Source organism: Propithecus coquereli, unplaced genomic scaffold, assembly GCF_000956105.1.
Source record: "Propithecus coquereli isolate 6110/MARCELLA unplaced genomic scaffold, Pcoq_1.0 Scaffold518, whole genome shotgun sequence".
Lineage (NCBI taxonomy): Eukaryota > Metazoa > Chordata > Mammalia > Primates > Indriidae > Propithecus > Propithecus coquereli.
In genome coordinates, this window is record NW_012151041.1 from 1196885 (window position 1) to 1213975 (window position 17091).

General features: G+C 45.3%; 1 protein-coding gene across 1 annotated transcript in view; it reads left to right on the top strand.

Annotated features, from left to right (window-relative positions):
• The window catches only part of AFAP1 (actin filament associated protein 1), a 134426-nt gene that overhangs the window by 86225 nt on the left and 31110 nt on the right, over window positions 1-17091 (top strand). Inside the window, exons 8-10 of the mRNA XM_012656745.1 lie at window positions 1773-1854; window positions 7997-8146; window positions 15927-16138. Of these exons, the coding sequence (XP_012512199.1) occupies window positions 1773-1854; window positions 7997-8146; window positions 15927-16138 (444 nt within the window). The remainder of the gene's footprint in view (window positions 1-1772; window positions 1855-7996; window positions 8147-15926; window positions 16139-17091) is intronic.

A 17091-nucleotide genomic window follows, 5' to 3' on the forward strand; every position in this document is an offset into this window, starting at 1 on the left:
ACAATCCTCATCCTGATATTGTGATAGAACAGCCCTTCCTTTCCTAACTATAAAACCAATACCTGCTCCACTGTGGAAAATTCAGAAAGTTCAGAGAAATGTAAATAGATAGAAAAAGTCACTTATAAGTCCACTACATAGAGGAGGCAGCTCCTTTTAACAGTCTCTGAATTTCTAACCACTTTTTTCCTTGTATCCTCCATAATCGTGTGAGCTAATTCCTTGTAATGGAGCTCTTTCTCCATATGCACATCCCATCAGTTCTGTTCCTCTGGAGAACACTGACAATGCAAGGATAGACAAAAAAAGTATCTGTTCGCTGGCAGGGGGATAAAAGGAACAGCTTTTACAGTTTGGGTAAGCTTATGCATAAAATTTCTTATACTGCTTTTTTTCACTTACCTTTATATTATTAGCAGTTTTCCAGGTTTTAAAAAACCCATAACAAACAACAAGCATTTTTGCATTTTCATCAGCTTAATATCAAATTTGTATGACTCTACTATCACTTATATAAATATTCCCTCCCCTGAATTAGGCTGGTTTTTTTTCTTTTTTAGGCCATATAAATAAAATAGTACTTGACATCTTTTGCATAAATCTTTACTGCTTCTGTGTCCATTACCTGAGAGTAGACTCCTGAAAGCTGAATTATGAGACCAAAGGATAAGAAGTTTTTTCTTTTTGAAGATTTTGGTTCATGTTGCTAATCAAATTGCTTTCCCAAAAGGTTGGTCCAGTTTTGTTTCCCATCACGGTGCCTCCAAGTTCCTCTTTCACACACTCATGTCGGAATTGGAGATCGTCCTTTGCTTCTCTTTCTGAGGTGGTACTGTTAGCGCCTGGCCAGGCCTGCTGCCCTGGATCCCACGGATGCTTCCTGGCGTGAGAGCCAGGGCAGTGCTGGCTCTAGGTCATCAGACCTCTGCAACTTGGCTTCCCACCAATTGGCACTAATTCTTTCCTGCAGGTCTTGCAGGATTGCAGACACCTGCCTGTCATCCTTGGCCAACATTGCCTGGTCCTCGTGTTCTGAGTTAAACATGCACGTTCCTTTGTGCCCTGGGGATCATCCACGTGTTTCATCTGAGTCCAGCTGGCCAGTGTCTGAGGCACTGGGCATAATTGGAGGGTCTGAGGAGGGCATATGGAGGCCGCTCCCCCACTGTGACCCCACAGGTCCTTGGGCAGGAGTGGGAGGAGTCCAACTGTAAATGCTGTGTCTCACTCAGATCCTAACATGGAATCCTAATTATGCCCATGAAACCCAAATATCGGGACTGAAATAATGACAAGTGTTCTCTCCCCCTGCAGGGTTTTGGTACTGTCCTTGTCTCTCTTGTATGTTCTGAGTTTTTCTGTTACAAGCAAATACGTGACACCCAATTATTGGTGAATGGCAGGAAGAAATTAAATGGACAATGGGATTTTTATTTCTGCAGGATAATATGCGTGGTGGGGGGATATGTTTTATAATCTTAATATTTTTCAAACTTATTTACAAGAAAAGGAGATTTGAATGAAATAGGCATGGTACAATATGTGTGTTAGTATAATATAACCTCCGTGAGTTTTTTCTTTGTATTTTTGGATGTTTGTAAAGCTTTCGTAGCAACCTAACCAGCTAGTGTTTGTTACACGTAAGCCCTGACTACTTAATTGTTGTGAATTTGGTCCACACTTTCTTTCTCTTTGAGATAACTTTTAACTTTTACACAGCGCTTGGCCAGTGTGGCCATTGTAAGAATAATTTAACCCTTTCTGTTCTACAGAAACTATCTTCAGAGAGACCCAGCTCAGATGGGGAGGGTGTTATAGAAAACGGAATTACTATGTGTAATGGAAAAGAGCAAGGTGAGTTCTGCATGTGCCAAAAATAAATAAACTAAAAAAAAAAAAAAAAAAAAATATTACAGCCAGGTCTGTAAAGTCTGATTATGTGAAGATGTCCTGGGTGACCCAGTTGTGTGGATGTCATCATGGTAGATGACACTGATAGGAATGCGGGAAAATCCTTCGGTTAACATCAGCCTGTGGATCTTCCTTTTCCATCCTGCCCAGCCTTGGCCCAGGTGGTTTCCTATTGTCTGTATATGTGCCTGCATGTATTTCACATATATGACTCACAGCAGGTAACTTCCTCACTTGATTTATCACCGACAGCTGGCATCTGGCTTAGAGACCTGACTTCCAGTGAAAAGAGCTTTGGGTAATGAGATAGGAACCCACATTCCCCTTTGAACTCTGCCTTTGCTTAGCCACATGATCTTGAGCAAATTTTCCATTTTCCCTCTTGATGAGCCTCTGTTTCACCATCTTTAAAATGAGGAAGCCAGACTTGCAGATTTCTGAAGTCTTGTCTGTTCTTTCTTTTTTTTTTTTGAGACTGGGTCTTGCTCTGTCACCCTGGCTACAGTGCAGTGGCATCATCACAGCTCACTACAACCTCAAACTCCTGGGCTTCAGCAATCCTCATGCCTCAGCCTCCTGAGTAGCTGGGACTACAGGCATGTGCCACCATGCCCAGCTATTTTTTTATTTTTTTAAATTTTTTGTAGAAGTGAGGTTTTGCTATTGCCCAGATTGGTCTCAAACTCCTAGGCTCAAGCAGTCCTCCTGCCTTGGCCTCCCAAATTGCTAGGATTACAGGCATGAGCCACCACACCCAGCCTGAAGTCTTTTCTAAGATTTACTGAAAATGTCTTTATTTTGCCTACATTTAACATTTTTTAAAACTGTGATAAAATATACATAATATAAAATTTACCATATTAACCATTTTAAGTGTCCAGTTCAGTGTATTAGTATTGTTATAATACATGTATACTGTCATACTCTCGTCACCACCATCATCTCCAGAACTCTTTTCATTTTGTAAAACTGAAGTTCTGTCCCCATGAGACATTAATTCCCCATCCCCTCCCCTAGCGCCTGGTACCCACATTCTACTTCCTGTATCTATGGCTCTGACAACACTAAATACCTCACAAGAGCAATCCTACAGGATTTGTTCCTCTGTGACTGGCTAATTTCACTTAGCATAATGTCCTCAGGGTTCATCCATGCTGTAGTGTGTGTCAGAATTTCCTTCCTTTGTAAGTCTGGATAATATTCCATTCTGTGCATATACCACATTTTGTTTATCCGTGCACCTGGCAGTAGATACTTGGGTTGCTTCTGCCTTTTGGCTAGTGTGCACAGTGCTGCTGTGAACATGGGTGTGCACACACAGAAGTCTCTTACTGTTTTAAACTCAGCTTTATAGAGGGGCAAATTACATACAGTAAAATTCACCTTTTGTCGGCATACAGTTTTGTGAGTTTTGACAAACGCAGTCATGCAACCATCACCACGATGAAGATACAGAACATTTCTGTCACCCAAGAGCCCCCTTGTGCCCCTTTGTATCACCTGTGCCTGTTCTCCAGGCCCTGGCAGCCCCTGGGCGGCTATCTGCCTTTACCAGAGCGCTGTTACAGGAGGGGATGATGAGTGTGGACTGCTGAGTCTGGCTTCCTTCTCATAGTGCTGTGACTCACCCGTGTGTGACAGTATCAGCAGTTTGCTCTTTTCTGTTGCCGGCAGTGCTCCTTTGTGTAGATTGCCACTGCAAGTTTATCCACCCGCTGACTGAAGGCCATTTGGGCTGTTTCCGCTTTGGAGCAGCTGTTTAAAAATCTATTCTAGACTTTCAGAGACAGGCTTTTGCGTGGACATATGTTTTCATTTCTCTTGAGTGAATACCTAGGAGTGGTACTGCTTGGTCATGTGCATTCTCACCAGCCTCGGTATTGTCATTTTTGTTTTGTTTTGTTCTTTTTACTTTAGCCACTTTAATAGGTGTGTAATGGTATGTAATTGTGGTTTTAATTTGCATTTCTCTAATGACTGACAATGTTGAACATTTTTAATGTGATTATATGCCATCGGTGTATCTTCTTTGGTGAAATGTCTGTTCGGATCTTTTGCCCATATTTTTATTGGATTGTTAATATTGAATTTTGAGAGTTCTTTGTATATTCTGAATACAAGTCCTTTATCAGTTGTGTTTTGCACACATCTTCTCCCAGTCCATGTGGACTGCAGTGAGGGATGTGATTTGTGGATAGTGGAGCAGTTTTCCCTGAGCAAAGCCAAACTGCCTGTGTGTTCATTGAACCTGTGACCTCAGCTGCGCCGGCGAACAATCTGCCCACCTGAGCCCACCTGCCCTTTATTGCTAGAGTGAAGCAAGTGTTTCCTATCTCTGTGATGAAGTCACCTTAAACCAAGTATCAGTGTAAGCCATTAAGAACTTTGGAACTCAATCTGGACTGTTATGACATAGGTTCACTCTCAAAGGTCACAATCTCTGCTTTTTTCATATGTGGTTTTCTAAGTCAGTTCTATCTGAGTGTAATTTTAGTTTTGACTGTCGGAAGTTATTCAGTGGAAGGTATTATCTGTGTCTTCCACAAGGCACCCATTACGTGTAATCAAAACCAGGAAAGCTATCTTTAAGTTTTGCCCTGAAATAACGTACAATCTCAATGTTTTTGCATAGAAGTTGAGGCATCGTAAACATTGGTTTGGTTGAACTGTCTTCTTGTTTGCTATTTCTTCTCCCAATGTACCTATGTAAAATTAGGTTCTTCAGAATAAGATGGATGTCTGGATGTACATGTGAGTGGGTATGTCTATGCTTAAAATGCTCTTGTTTCCTTTTAACAAGAACAACTTTCTATACTTTGGAATTAAAAAATGACCTTGGTTCAGACATCTTCTTTTTGCTGGGCTTTGCATATAGTGGATACTGGATAAATAGTTAACGAAGGAAGTTAAAGGTTTAAATACATTCTAACCTATCTCGGCTTTTATTCTTGCTGCTCACTCTTGCTGTTGAGAGATTTCAGTTAAACTCTTTTTATCCCAGCCACGTTGTGACTCAGTCAAATTTCTCTGCTCGCTGCATAGAGAAAATCCTGAACTCGTACAGCTTTCTCTAAGTGTTAGGATCTCAGCTGAAGATAGAAACAGTCCAGACTCCATGTGGTCAAAGCCATAGGGAGCGACTCACAAGCTCCTATTTCTTCTTTCAAGGGGGAATCCCTAGTGTTTAATAAGCGGATGCAGTGTGATTTGGGTGAATAGTAAACATCCTGGTGATACTGCAGCTGATGTGAGGAACGAGAATTGAGGTCCTGGTGCCAGTCCACACAGAGGCCGTGACAGCCACTAACCAGAGTTTCATGTCTTTAAGGTGTAATCATTTGTTCATGGGTTGTTGGGAGAATCACTGAGTAAATGGTCTGATTATGTTAATCCCCATCCCTCCCACCCATCTAACAAAAGCATCTAGATTCCCTTCTCTGTAGGATGACAGGAAACTGGGCCTGTGGTAGTCATGGCCTTAAGGATGCTCAGTGCTGGCCACGCTCCAGTGGTCTGTGTCCCCAGCCCGCCCGTCTCCATCGCGAGTGGACAGCGCATGCCGCCTGGACTCGCCAGCTCTCCTGCTCTAACTGCAGCGGGTTGAGCATTCTGAGTTTTTTGTTTCTTTTCAGAATTCTGTTGTAAGTGCTAATTTCTGCCTTTTGTTTGATAAATAGCATCAAGATATTCTTGATGGTTTTTTCCTTATGTTTTTACATGCTTTGACTTTTTCTTCCAAGGATTACCTAACTTACGCTTTTGCAAAAAATTCTTCAGGGCATATTTAAGGAATTGCAGGTATTAATTATTATCTCATTTCTTTGTAGTCAGCGTCCAGCAAGCCCTTTGCCAGCAGGAGCCAGTCTCAGTCTAACTGGGAGTAAATCAAAACCCCAGCGTGATGTGATGAATGCCCCATCTGTGGCGGTTGCCTTGTGCTCATGCCCCAGGCCTTCCACGGGTGCCCAGGCACTCCCACTGTCCCAGCCAGCGGTGCCTTCTGTGGGCAGCTCCACTGCGAGGGGTGGGGTGGAGGTCGCTCTCTGGCCTCTCAAGCCGCTGGGGGGCATCCACTGTTGCTTTCTGTCTTGGTTTGGTTGGACTGAAGCCAAAACGCCACAGCTGTGCCAACTGCAGACCCCTCTGTCTGGTGTTAGCTGGGGAGCTGTGCCTTCAGACTATGGGACTAAAACAGATTCTCGGTGCTCTGTTTTAAAAGAGTGTGTGTGCATATTGGGGGAGAAGGAGGAGGGCAGGGCGGCATTCCTCTGTCCTTTGTTTCTCATATCGCATGAGGCCTTAATCTGATTTGTTTAAACTAACACAAAATGCTGAGACTGTGTCATATTGGTCAACTCGGGCTGCCATAACAAAATACCGCAGGCCGGGTGGCTGAAACAACAAAAAGTTATTTTCTCACAGTTCTGGAGCCTGGAAGTCCAAGGTCAAGGCACCATCAGGGTGGTGTCTGATGAGGGCTCTCTTCCTGGCTGGCAGGCAGCCGCCGCCTTCTCACCTGGCCTTTGCGTGGTCTGTCTGTCGTGTATGTGCAGTCTCTTCTTAGAAGGGCACTAATCCCGTGGGATTAGAGCCCTGCAGGGAGGGCGTGGAATGGAAGGCCGGGCAGGAGACGGGAGACACGGACGTTGGTATCTGTGCCATCATCCGTCTGGTCGTGGCAGGGGTGCAGAGTGGAGATGGGCGCAGGGCTACTCCCCCACCCCCACAGAGACAGACGGAAAGAGGAAGATGAGGGAAGTGTGTGTGTGAGTGTGTACGTGCTTAGGGAAGATGTAGGAATTAGGCCAGTAGCTTATCATGCCGTGTCCCCAGATGCTCTTTCTCTGAAGTTACTCTGTGTGGCTTTGTGTGCACGCTCATTTGTTCACATGGGCAGGGGCAGGGTAGGAATCCTTGTCTTTTCTTACCTTCTGAGGGTTTGTGATTTCCAGAAAGTTGCAGACAGAAGGTTGAGACGAAAGGAAAGGGTCCGGGGGATGGTGTTTTTGTCTTGGATCCCAGTCCCCTTCTCCCGAACGTCCTGACAGTAGCTCTCTGGCTGGAGGGATCTTGGCGCACTCAGTTTTGGGTGCCTGCTCACGTGTACATCCCTGTAATTCTGCCCGTGGGGTTGGAGGGAGAGTGCCAGTGACCAGTGGGGCAGATGCAGGGTGCGGTGGCAGCGGGCCCTGGGCCTCTGTGGTGGGGGACGGTGGGGAGTGACCAGAGCTGGCCTGAGTTGTGGTTCGGTGGCCCATCTGTGCAGACACTGCTGTTCTGCTCCTGCTGCTGTTCCCAAATGTAGTTCAGAGCTGCCAGATCTTCCACTTTTTCAAGGGAAGCCAGAATCATTTTTATGCAAAATGCTTATAAGTTTTGTATACTGACAGTTAATTCCTGATTCAGCATTGTCCAGGCTACACAGCATAAAGGGCTGGCATGCAGGTCGCTGGCCTGATAGCCCCGGGGAGGGCAGGATCCAATGAGTGTCTGACAGGTGGGTGAGGGAGCTTCTGAGGGAGACCGAGTTCCCCCTTCTGCCTTCCCCTCCCTGGGACCCTGCTGTTGCCAGCCAGGCTGTAGCCGCACTGGCTTCTTTCTGTTCCTCAGACACTTCGGGCTTTTTCCAGCATGACAGCTTTTGTGACAGCCGATGTTCTTGCCTGAACACTTCTTCCCCCTCGGAGGTGCACGGCTGGCTCCTTGTTAATTTAGCTCTCAGCTTAACATCAGCCCTGGGAGGGCTTTCTCTACCTGCCGGCCGCTCTCCCACATCACCCTGGTTTGGATCTCCGTGGGGTCCTTGCACGGTTCGACGTACTTCATGTGTGTGAATGCAGGCGCGTGCCAGGGTGTGTGTTCTCAGCCCGCTCTAGAACATCAGCTTCCTGGGAGCAGCCCTGTTCTCTGCTGGGACCCCCAGTGTCTGGGTCGACAGCCCACACTGGCAGGTACTTGAGGTACTCGGTAGGTAGAAGTTAAGGGAAAGAAGAAATAGGTTGTGACTTATGCTTTATTTTTATTTTTTTTTTCAGTTAACATCTACAATTAAAACATGCTTTTTTGTTATTGTCATTCTTGACAGTGAAGAGGAAGAAAAGTTCCAAATCAGAGACCAAGGGAACCGTGTCTAAAGTCACCGGGAAAAAAATCACCAAGATTATTGGTCTGGGAAAGAAAAAGCCATCCACAGACGAGCAGACCTCCTCAGCCGAGGAGGACGTTCCCACTTGTGGTAAGACGAACATTCACCGGAGATGACTGTGTCCACCCAGTGTTTTTCTTCTCTCCTGGGGCTGCGTCTGTCTAGGGTTCAGCTAAGGTTCACTACCTTGAGCGCTGGACTTGTGCGATCATTCCAATTGCAGGAAATGTATTAAATTTCCACGTTTACCTCGTATTAGTAAAAGACCTTGTAGGGGTTTGAGATGATCTCTAAGGTTCTTTCAAGATAAAAAAAAATTTTTTTCTCTTTGATCCTGTGAAGTTCTCCCAAATTCCTTTGAAGTGTTTTTAAACTGGAACATGTGCACCTGCCATTGGTAAACAGAGGAAGGAGTACAAAGTACGGGAAACCTTCATGGAGTTAAGCTCAACTCTTTCCCTTGGGCTAAAGTAATAAAACTAAACTCTCTTATAATGTTACCATCCTCAAACTTACATTTCAAATCCAATCTCATGACTGGCCATCTCCCTAGTCAGCTTCTATCCAGCCAGTACTGTCTGAGCAGCTACTGTTGGTCAGGGACTATGTTAATAAGCACGTGGTGTTCCCTGGGGACCAAAACAGCCCTGCCCTCCCATGACATCCAGTCTGGTAGCAGAAGGAAAGTCCAAAACACGTAAGCACAGAAATAAACTTGCAGTAACCAGCTCTGGGCAGTAATATGAGGGGAAAACACAAGAGGCAACGAGAGTATTAGGAACCTCTCATTCCCTTAGGAATGGGGGTACAGCAGTCAGGGCAGCCTCTATGAAGAAGTGGGTGAGCATTTTCTAGGCAACCAAGTTTAGAAGAACCATGCAGACCTTTTAAGGAGGAAAATTTTGTAAGCTGAAAGATGGATATTTACCTTTTTAAAAAAAATTAAGAATGGGCTATAATTTTCCTTATATACTATTTATTTTAATTAATTCATTTTTTTGAGACAGGGTCTTGATCTGTCACCCAGGCTGGAGTACAGTGGTGCAATCATAGCTCACTGCAGTCTTGAACTCCTGGGCTCAAGCGATCCTCCCACCTTGGCCTCCCAAAGTGCTGAGGTCACAGGTGTGAGCCACCGCGCCCAGCTTCCTCACGTGCTATTGCTGTGCGTGCAGCTTCTGTTCACTGTGAATCCATAACCCCTTTGATCTACATAGTCATCCTGTCCCCACAGCCCACCCTATTGCACATCCATTATGTCCCAGGTTTTGGGTCTTATTTTGGGCATGCCAAAAGATACATCATTTAGTTCCTGCCCAAGAATGCCTAAACACAAAGACAAATTTATTCAACAGATATCATGCCCCTCGGCATTGAGAGCTCAGGCCAAAAGGAAAATACAAAGCATGAGCCCGTGAGGCGGGGAGAGGGGTGGAGCTGAGACACCCTGTACTTGAGGGCAGGCAGGGTAAATCCTTGTTTGCTTCTACCCTTCACAGTGTGGTTCTAGGACGTTGTGTTGCGTAATACCGATTCCTAGTGGACACAGTCAAGTTGTTCAGGCAGACATCCTCGTGGAGGGGTCCCACTGTGGGGGCGAGTTAGGAGGGAAGGCTTATGACACCCATTACCTTGGAGCCTGGTGCGTCCCAAGGTCCCTGAGCCTGGCCGGGGGACAGTTGGATCACAGAAGCAGGCCAGTAGATACTGATACTCTTTCTACCACCCTGTGTTTCCTCCCTAAACATAAGGCGGGAACTGAGAGGGCAGCTGCCTTGCTGAAGTTCAGTCAGAGGAAGCAGCAGTAGCACAGAAGGGGAAAGCGGGTGTGTTGGTGCCTCTGCGTGGGTCCCTGTTGACCTCAGCCTTCCTGGAGCACATGGCGGGGCAGGACTGTCCCCCCTTACGTCAGCCCTTGAGATAAGATTGGAGCCAGGGTTACAGAGGGAAAGAGGGACCTGTCCAACAAAAAGTGAACTATTCTTTTAGTTTTGTTTTATAAGTTGCTCTAGGTCAGTGGAAGAAATAGAAATTCTTCCATGAAAAGCAATGAAATATTAATATGGCAGGCAACTCAGAGCCTGTGGTCCAAATCCTTCTTTTCACAGAGGAGAACACTGAGCCCATTAGGTTGCATGACTTGCCCTGAGCCACACAGCCAGCTGAGAGCAAGCCAGCCTGGCCTGATGCACACATGGTCTCCACATCCCTCTTCTCAGAAGGAACTTACCACTTCCATGACTCCTAAAAAACAGGTTTATTGTGTTGGTGATTAGACACTGCAGTGAACCCTGTTGTCAGGCACTTTCTTGGAAGTACGGTAGCTTACCCAGAGAGCAGGCATAGTGTATCTGCAGCATCTAATCATACATGAGGATTTCTGTCAAACTGCTTGGTGGACACCTCTTACCTCTGTTACGAGAATATGTTCTGTCCACAAGATTTTAAAACTGTTGTCTAATTCTTTACTGGGGCAAGGGGAAAGGGGAGGAGTCTTTAGAAAAGCAAAGGGGGAACAGTGACTATATTCAGCTATTTTAGCACAGCTGCAAACAAAGTTCCAGGCAGAACAAAGTAGCTGGATAAAGGCCCAAGAGACCAATCCTGCCAAGTTGAGTCTCTGCAGCTGCTGCTCTGGGGAGATGAAGTGCTGAGCTGAACTGGCCGGAAGTGCAGTGCCCTTGAGCAGAGCTCCCTGGGAGCGATTGAGAGCAGAGTTCGAATCCCAGCTCCACTGTGCAGTGCAGCCTGATCAGCTGTGCCCCTGAATGCTGGACTAAGGTGCTGGAGGGGCCTTCCTCATGGAGACGGGGGAGGAGGCTCCCTGCGGATGCTCTCCCAGGTTCGGGAGGGTGTGTGAGGACCACAGCCTGGCTGAGTGGGCCAACCCCCTCTAACAGCACCTACAGCACCAGTTGTTGCTGCCTGACATCTTGTACCTCTTGCTAGGCCTGTTGAGAGATACATTTAGCTTAACACATTGGCATCTAGACAATATGATCTGAGATGTGTGCAAAGTCCCCTACCCAAAAAGGACCTTTTATTTGCCCTTTTCCTGGGCTTGCACGTCCTGGCATTCCTGTCACTTTGTGAATTAAGCTATTGTTGTCAGGAAATGTGTTTCCATCTTTTCCTCCCTTCCCTATCCCTATCTCCCTCTGGGGTTTGGCTGTTACACCTGTCCCTTGACCAGCCCACCCTGTTCTGTTCTGTTTCCTCTAGGCCACCTGATGGAATCTTTGAAACTGTAGACCAATCACATCAATCCATGCTGAAAAACCAAAAATGTTTCCACTGTTGCCCAGTTCAGGGCCTCTGACAATCTTGTCTCCACTTGACTTTTCCAATTTCTCCTACATTACTAGATTAAGAACCAGGTCTGATTTGCTCACCTGTTGTGTCCACAGCACCCAGCACAGAGTCTGGCAGATATAGCAACTCCGTGAATACTTGGCGAATGCATAGATTTCCTTAAGCAGATGCTTAACCTCTGGGAGCCTCAGCTTCCTCATCCATGAAATGGGCTCAATACTTAAAATTTCTTGGCTTTCATAAAAATTGAGGGTAAAATACATGAAACACTGAGCTTAATGCCTAGCCCATAATTTATACTCAGTAAATGATCACTGTTATCCATTAGTTCATCTGACATGCTTTTTATTTTAAAAAAATAAAACAAAAAACCTAAGCATACCAGACCTACCCAAGGCAACAGACACACAATGTCAGATGAGTTGTTGATAAATACAGAAGTTGGAAAAAAGGAACGATCCCAAAGTGCCAGGACGGGGCTTCGTGGAGTCCAGGTAGCCTGAGCTGACTCTGAAGGACCTACTGGATATTTCTAGGTCCCTTCCAGCCATAAAGTTCGGTGACTTTATGAAGCTTTCGATGACAGGATCTTTTAGTAGACATACAGGAAATTATATACTTCCCACTTTGTGTCATAATCCACCTTCACAAAACTTCGCATGATGTTTGACCTAAGGGGAGGACAGCATTCTTAGTACCAGGGCCTCCATGCTGGGGGAGTTGGTGTGCAAGCGCGTCGGCCCCTGTGCCAAGTAGAGGACACGTTGCAGGATGGCAAGGGGGGCGTTGGCACTGGCAGGGCCGTGACCAGCTGCTGGCAGCATCTTGACATGTGGCATCTCCAAATACTGCCGCTTGGATGCCCTTTTGCAGGCCCTCTCTTCTTAGCTGATGATAAACAAATCCTTGCTAGGACATAGCAACGTTACACTGGGATAAAATGCCTCTCACAAGTGTTGAGCATCTTGGCCACATGTAACCAATGCACAGTAGCCTCTCGGGCAGACACTGTCATTTCCCTTTCTAGAGAGAACAAATAAATGGAAACTTGGCCCCTCTTCTAAGAGGCTGCCCCTGCCTGCTCTTCAGCAGCTGCCTGAATTCAAGAGCCACCTGGCACCGAGGCCAGAGACACCAAATACCCAGAACAGCTGACGGAGGGTTTGTATCTGTTCCCCCTCCATCTGTATTTTTTGTGTGTTTGTTTAATGCTAGACCTACAAAGTTAACTTTATAGTTCTAATGAAACTTCCTGGTGCACTCTTGCCACAGTGTTGTAAGAAACAGGATTCTTTCTTTAGAATTCGGGGCAGAAATAAGCTCAAAACATTAAACTGAAATTCCCAAATTTTTTTAACACAATGATACCCTCACCTAATACAATAAGTGAGATTCAAAATAAAAATTCAAATATATATGGAGCTGCCTTGCTGGCAGGTCGTTGAGATGCCCTGTGACACGACATTCGCAGCCTCCAGTTCCTGCCCAGGGCCCAGCCCCGCCTGGTCCTGCTGTGCTCTGGCACCACCTGCTGGCAGATGTGGGGATGACTTGGGGCCCAGGTCAGCGCTCATTTCATCAGCTAGACTAGGGGTGTTGGACCGGGACAATATTGAGGGGTATGGAGGATCCCCCTCTGACCCTGGATTTCTCAGACAAGGTCCTCTGCCTTTTCCTGCTTGGCCTTACCATGTCCTCCACCCAGAAAGTGGGAACATTGGGCCCCCTTTTCATGGAAGTCGGGGGCAGCGGACTGCAGGGAGGCCATTTGTCACCTGTGGACATGTGACTGTGGGGATGACTGTCGATGAAAACAGGTCTGTTATCCTGGGTGAAGTTTTTTTTGAATGGTGTTAAATTATGGTATTTTCATATGCAGTCGCACGCTAAATAAAATGTGAATCTATCCAATGTAATCATTCCTTTTATAGCTGAAACGTCAAGAAATTCATAGCACCTGGTGACTTTGGGCCACATTCTGCCAGGGAAGAAAATACCGTGAGAGTCTACACCCCACTTTAGGGCTGTCTCCTCCCTTGGGTTGGGGCACACTCAGGAACCGGAGCCCCCTGCGAGCAGGACCACGTGTGGGAGACAGCTGTGCCCACAGGGTGAGCCCTCAGGGTGGCAGGTCTTGTGGAGTTCAGAAGGCATGCTGTCACTGTTTAGAGAAGGCAGAGATGCCATCGGCCTTCTACTTACTGCTCAAATTCCTGAACCCACGTGTTAGCCTCTCTCTGCCCCTGTCATGATTCCACATTGTCTTCTGCGTCGAGGCCAGGCTCCTACGACTGGTGTCCAGCCTTCTCTGTCCTCGAGGTCACTGGGGTTTCAGGTCTCAGCTTCTTCTGCTGCTTCTCCAGGCCCAGCAGAGGGACACCTTGGCCCTGACCATTCCAGATCACCTGCCATTTCCCAAGCTGGCTGCATTAGCTGTGATGTCCAACACTACCCTACCGCTTACTGCTTCTTTTTAGAAATCATTTCTGGGGAATGCTAACCTTATGATTAAGTTACTAGAGAGGATTTCTTGCCTTTCATTTCCTTTTCGATGTTCCATGATGTTTGTCGACTCATGCTCATAAAATACTTAGGATTGATGTAGTTGGCCGTCATTGTAGAAAAGTCCACAAAAGTGGGCTTTCAGCATGATTGATTACTTATAGATGGCGTCAGAGTTATAGGTAGCAAATAGTTCTAATAGCCATTGCTCAGATGTTCAGATATTATAGTTAACTCTATGTTTTTAAATAGAGCTTTCTTTTCTCTTTTTAAAGAATAAATATATCAGAACTATGTCATTGACAAATAGCATTTTACAGAATGAAAATCGTAGTGTGAAGCCCACAGTTGTACTCACAGTAACACTCTTTCTCTGCCATCTTTAACTCCCAAAGGGCTTTAGGTCTAGTTTTGCTTGTGGCCTTAGACAAGACACTTCATGTATCTGGGGGTGAACTTCCTCCTTCATAAAGTGAATCCCCTGAGACACTTTCCAGCTTCGATTCTGGAGCCTCCCCGCCCCCCAACCCCCACACAAATGTACAGAATAACTAGGGGCTTTGATCCAGTTTAACTTGTCTGAACACAAGAGGGCAGCCAAGCCACAGGCCCGTGAGCCAACGGGCTGGCTTCTCTGTTTAGCCCCGGTGCAAGTGTTAGTTCCCAGAGAAGCAGTGTGTGCTTTTGTTTAGGGTGTGTTAGTGGAAATGATGTCACATTCAGCCAGATGAGAATTGAAACTTTGTGTGTACCTAGTAAATTGACTAAGCAAATATAAGTAACATATAATGCAAAGCATCATTCTGGGACCTGAACATATTTCTTTTTTTTTTTTTTTTTTGTCTTTTTAGTGTTTATCCATTGCTAATAAGGTTTATAAGACTTAGAACAATAAAACAAGGAGAAATCTTCTAAAACCCTTTCGGAAAGACATTTTTAAAAATCAAAATTGGAAAGGGTGTATTTTGTTTCTTAACATTTTTAAGCCAGGGGTATGTGTGTGTACATGCATGTGTATGTGCATGAATTGAACTAGTAGCTGAATGACTTAAGTCAGGAATCATTGTTTTTTTTCTTTTTAGCCTGTTAGTCAATATCTTATGTGCTATTTAACTCACTTTCTAAATCTTAAAGGAGGGCCACTAATTTACTAGCATGACAGAGTGGTTGGAAGTTACAGCCACCCTGTGATATCTATTTTTCATGCCTTGTTATTTCCAGAAAAATGCATTTTGTGTTTATAACAACTGAAAATTGTCCATTTCCTGTATTTGAGGAGATACCCTTTTTTTAAAATGAAGATAATAATTCTTCCTGTAATTCCATCATATATGGCTATCTGTCTATCTGTGATATACTGAAGATATCATACCATACCAGAGGTATCAGTAGCAAAATTTCATGTACTTTTGGACTCAAGTTTCAATTTCATTTGAGCCGGCTTCGTCAGCCAGACGTTTCAGGGACAGAAAAGCCACTGGGCACATCTTCAGCCTCCGGCTAGGAATCCCATCCCAAAGACCTTCCAACACTTCCAGCACTGGAGAACTTATCACCTCTCAGGGCCACCTATTTCTTGCAAAGTTTTCATTTTTAGGTAGTTTTTTTATCACGTTAAGCCAAAATCTGCCTTGCGGTGGCTTTTGCCCTACTTGTGTCATTTGCAGCTAATCAGAATAAACCTGAACCCTTGTCCAGTTGTTCGAAGGCAGCTGTTACGCCCCTTTCCCTCTGGCCATCCGGGACTCATGGCTTCGTGACTTCGCATTCTGTGTGTGAATTCTGGATCCCCACATCGACGTCAGGCATGTGTTCTTAGCACATGTTAAATTAGGAGGTTCTGAGTATGGTCTATGTTGTGTTATGAAAAGCCCCCAAAACTCGTTTGGAAATTATATATATCTTGTTTATGTGAATTTGCATTTGAAACTTTGCTGTGTGTGGGATTTCTCTCATACATGCTCCCTTGCCCAGGCTTCTTCAGGGAGAGCCTCAGCGTCGTCACCACACCTTTCCTGTCTTCGGAGGTTGAAGGCTGACGTTTGTCCCCCTGCAGGCTATCTGAACGTGCTCTCCAACAACCGCTGGCGGGAGCGTTGGTGCAGAGTGAAGGATAACAAGCTCGTTTTCCACAAGGACAGGACGGACCTGAAGACCCACATTGCCTCTATCCCTCTCCGTGGCTGTGAGGTGATCCCAGGCTTGGACTCCAAACACCCCCTGACGTTCCGGCTGCTTCGCAATGGCCAGGAGGTAGCAGTGTTGGAGGTATGGTGTTGTCCACGGGCCATACTCCACAGAGGTGCCCATGGTGATTTTCCTTCCAAAAGCCAAATTCTGACTCCTTTATCGAAATTCCTTACAAATTCCTGATAGCGCCTTTTTTAGGATGCATTCCCTTTTCTCTCACTGCTCAATTTTGTTGGTTTCTGCTTTTCTTCTTCCATTAGTTCCTCTTTCGAGACACACTGCAAGCAGCACAGTGCCAGTTTTTACCAAACTGTGCCCGTCAGATTTGTCTGTCTCCTTGTGTCACTTCCTCTTCATATGTGTTTGCATGGAAATGAAATATGACAATCCCTTGCAGTAGATTACTCTTTTAAAGCACCCAGAAAATAACTTATTTTAAAATTTCCAATAAAACCCTTTCCCCCTAACTATTGGCTGCCTTTGAAATGGTGGTGAATGTTTCCTTTGGAATGTTCTTGACTTCTTTACCATCGGAACAGGCATTTTTGGACAAGCTGATTTCCTCATTGACAATGGCCAGTGAGCCCAATTACACGGAGACCGAAAGAGCACCTTTGGTTTTTAAGAACCTGTGGCTTTATATGCATTTTGTTATTTTTTTTGGCTGCTTCTGTAAAATTTATTATTCATTAAGGCAGAAAATGACAATGAAAACTAATAGCTACAGACTCAAAACTTTCATTTTTGAAAGTTTTTTAATTCTATTTTTCATCTTATTTTCTGCCCAATATTAATTGGGGCCTTTTTTTTCCTTTGTCTTTATCCTCTACTTGGCATTATTACGATTAAGATGCGAAGATATACACACATACCCATATATCCATGTATGTACAAATGTCGGGTTACAGAATTTCAGATATAGAAATGAGGAGAAACTGGATGTGGCGGAATGGGCTATGTGCGACCTAAGTTAATTGGATGTAGAGCCAAATTCTACACGTCTGTGCCGTGACACCGACCAGCAGAGGAGA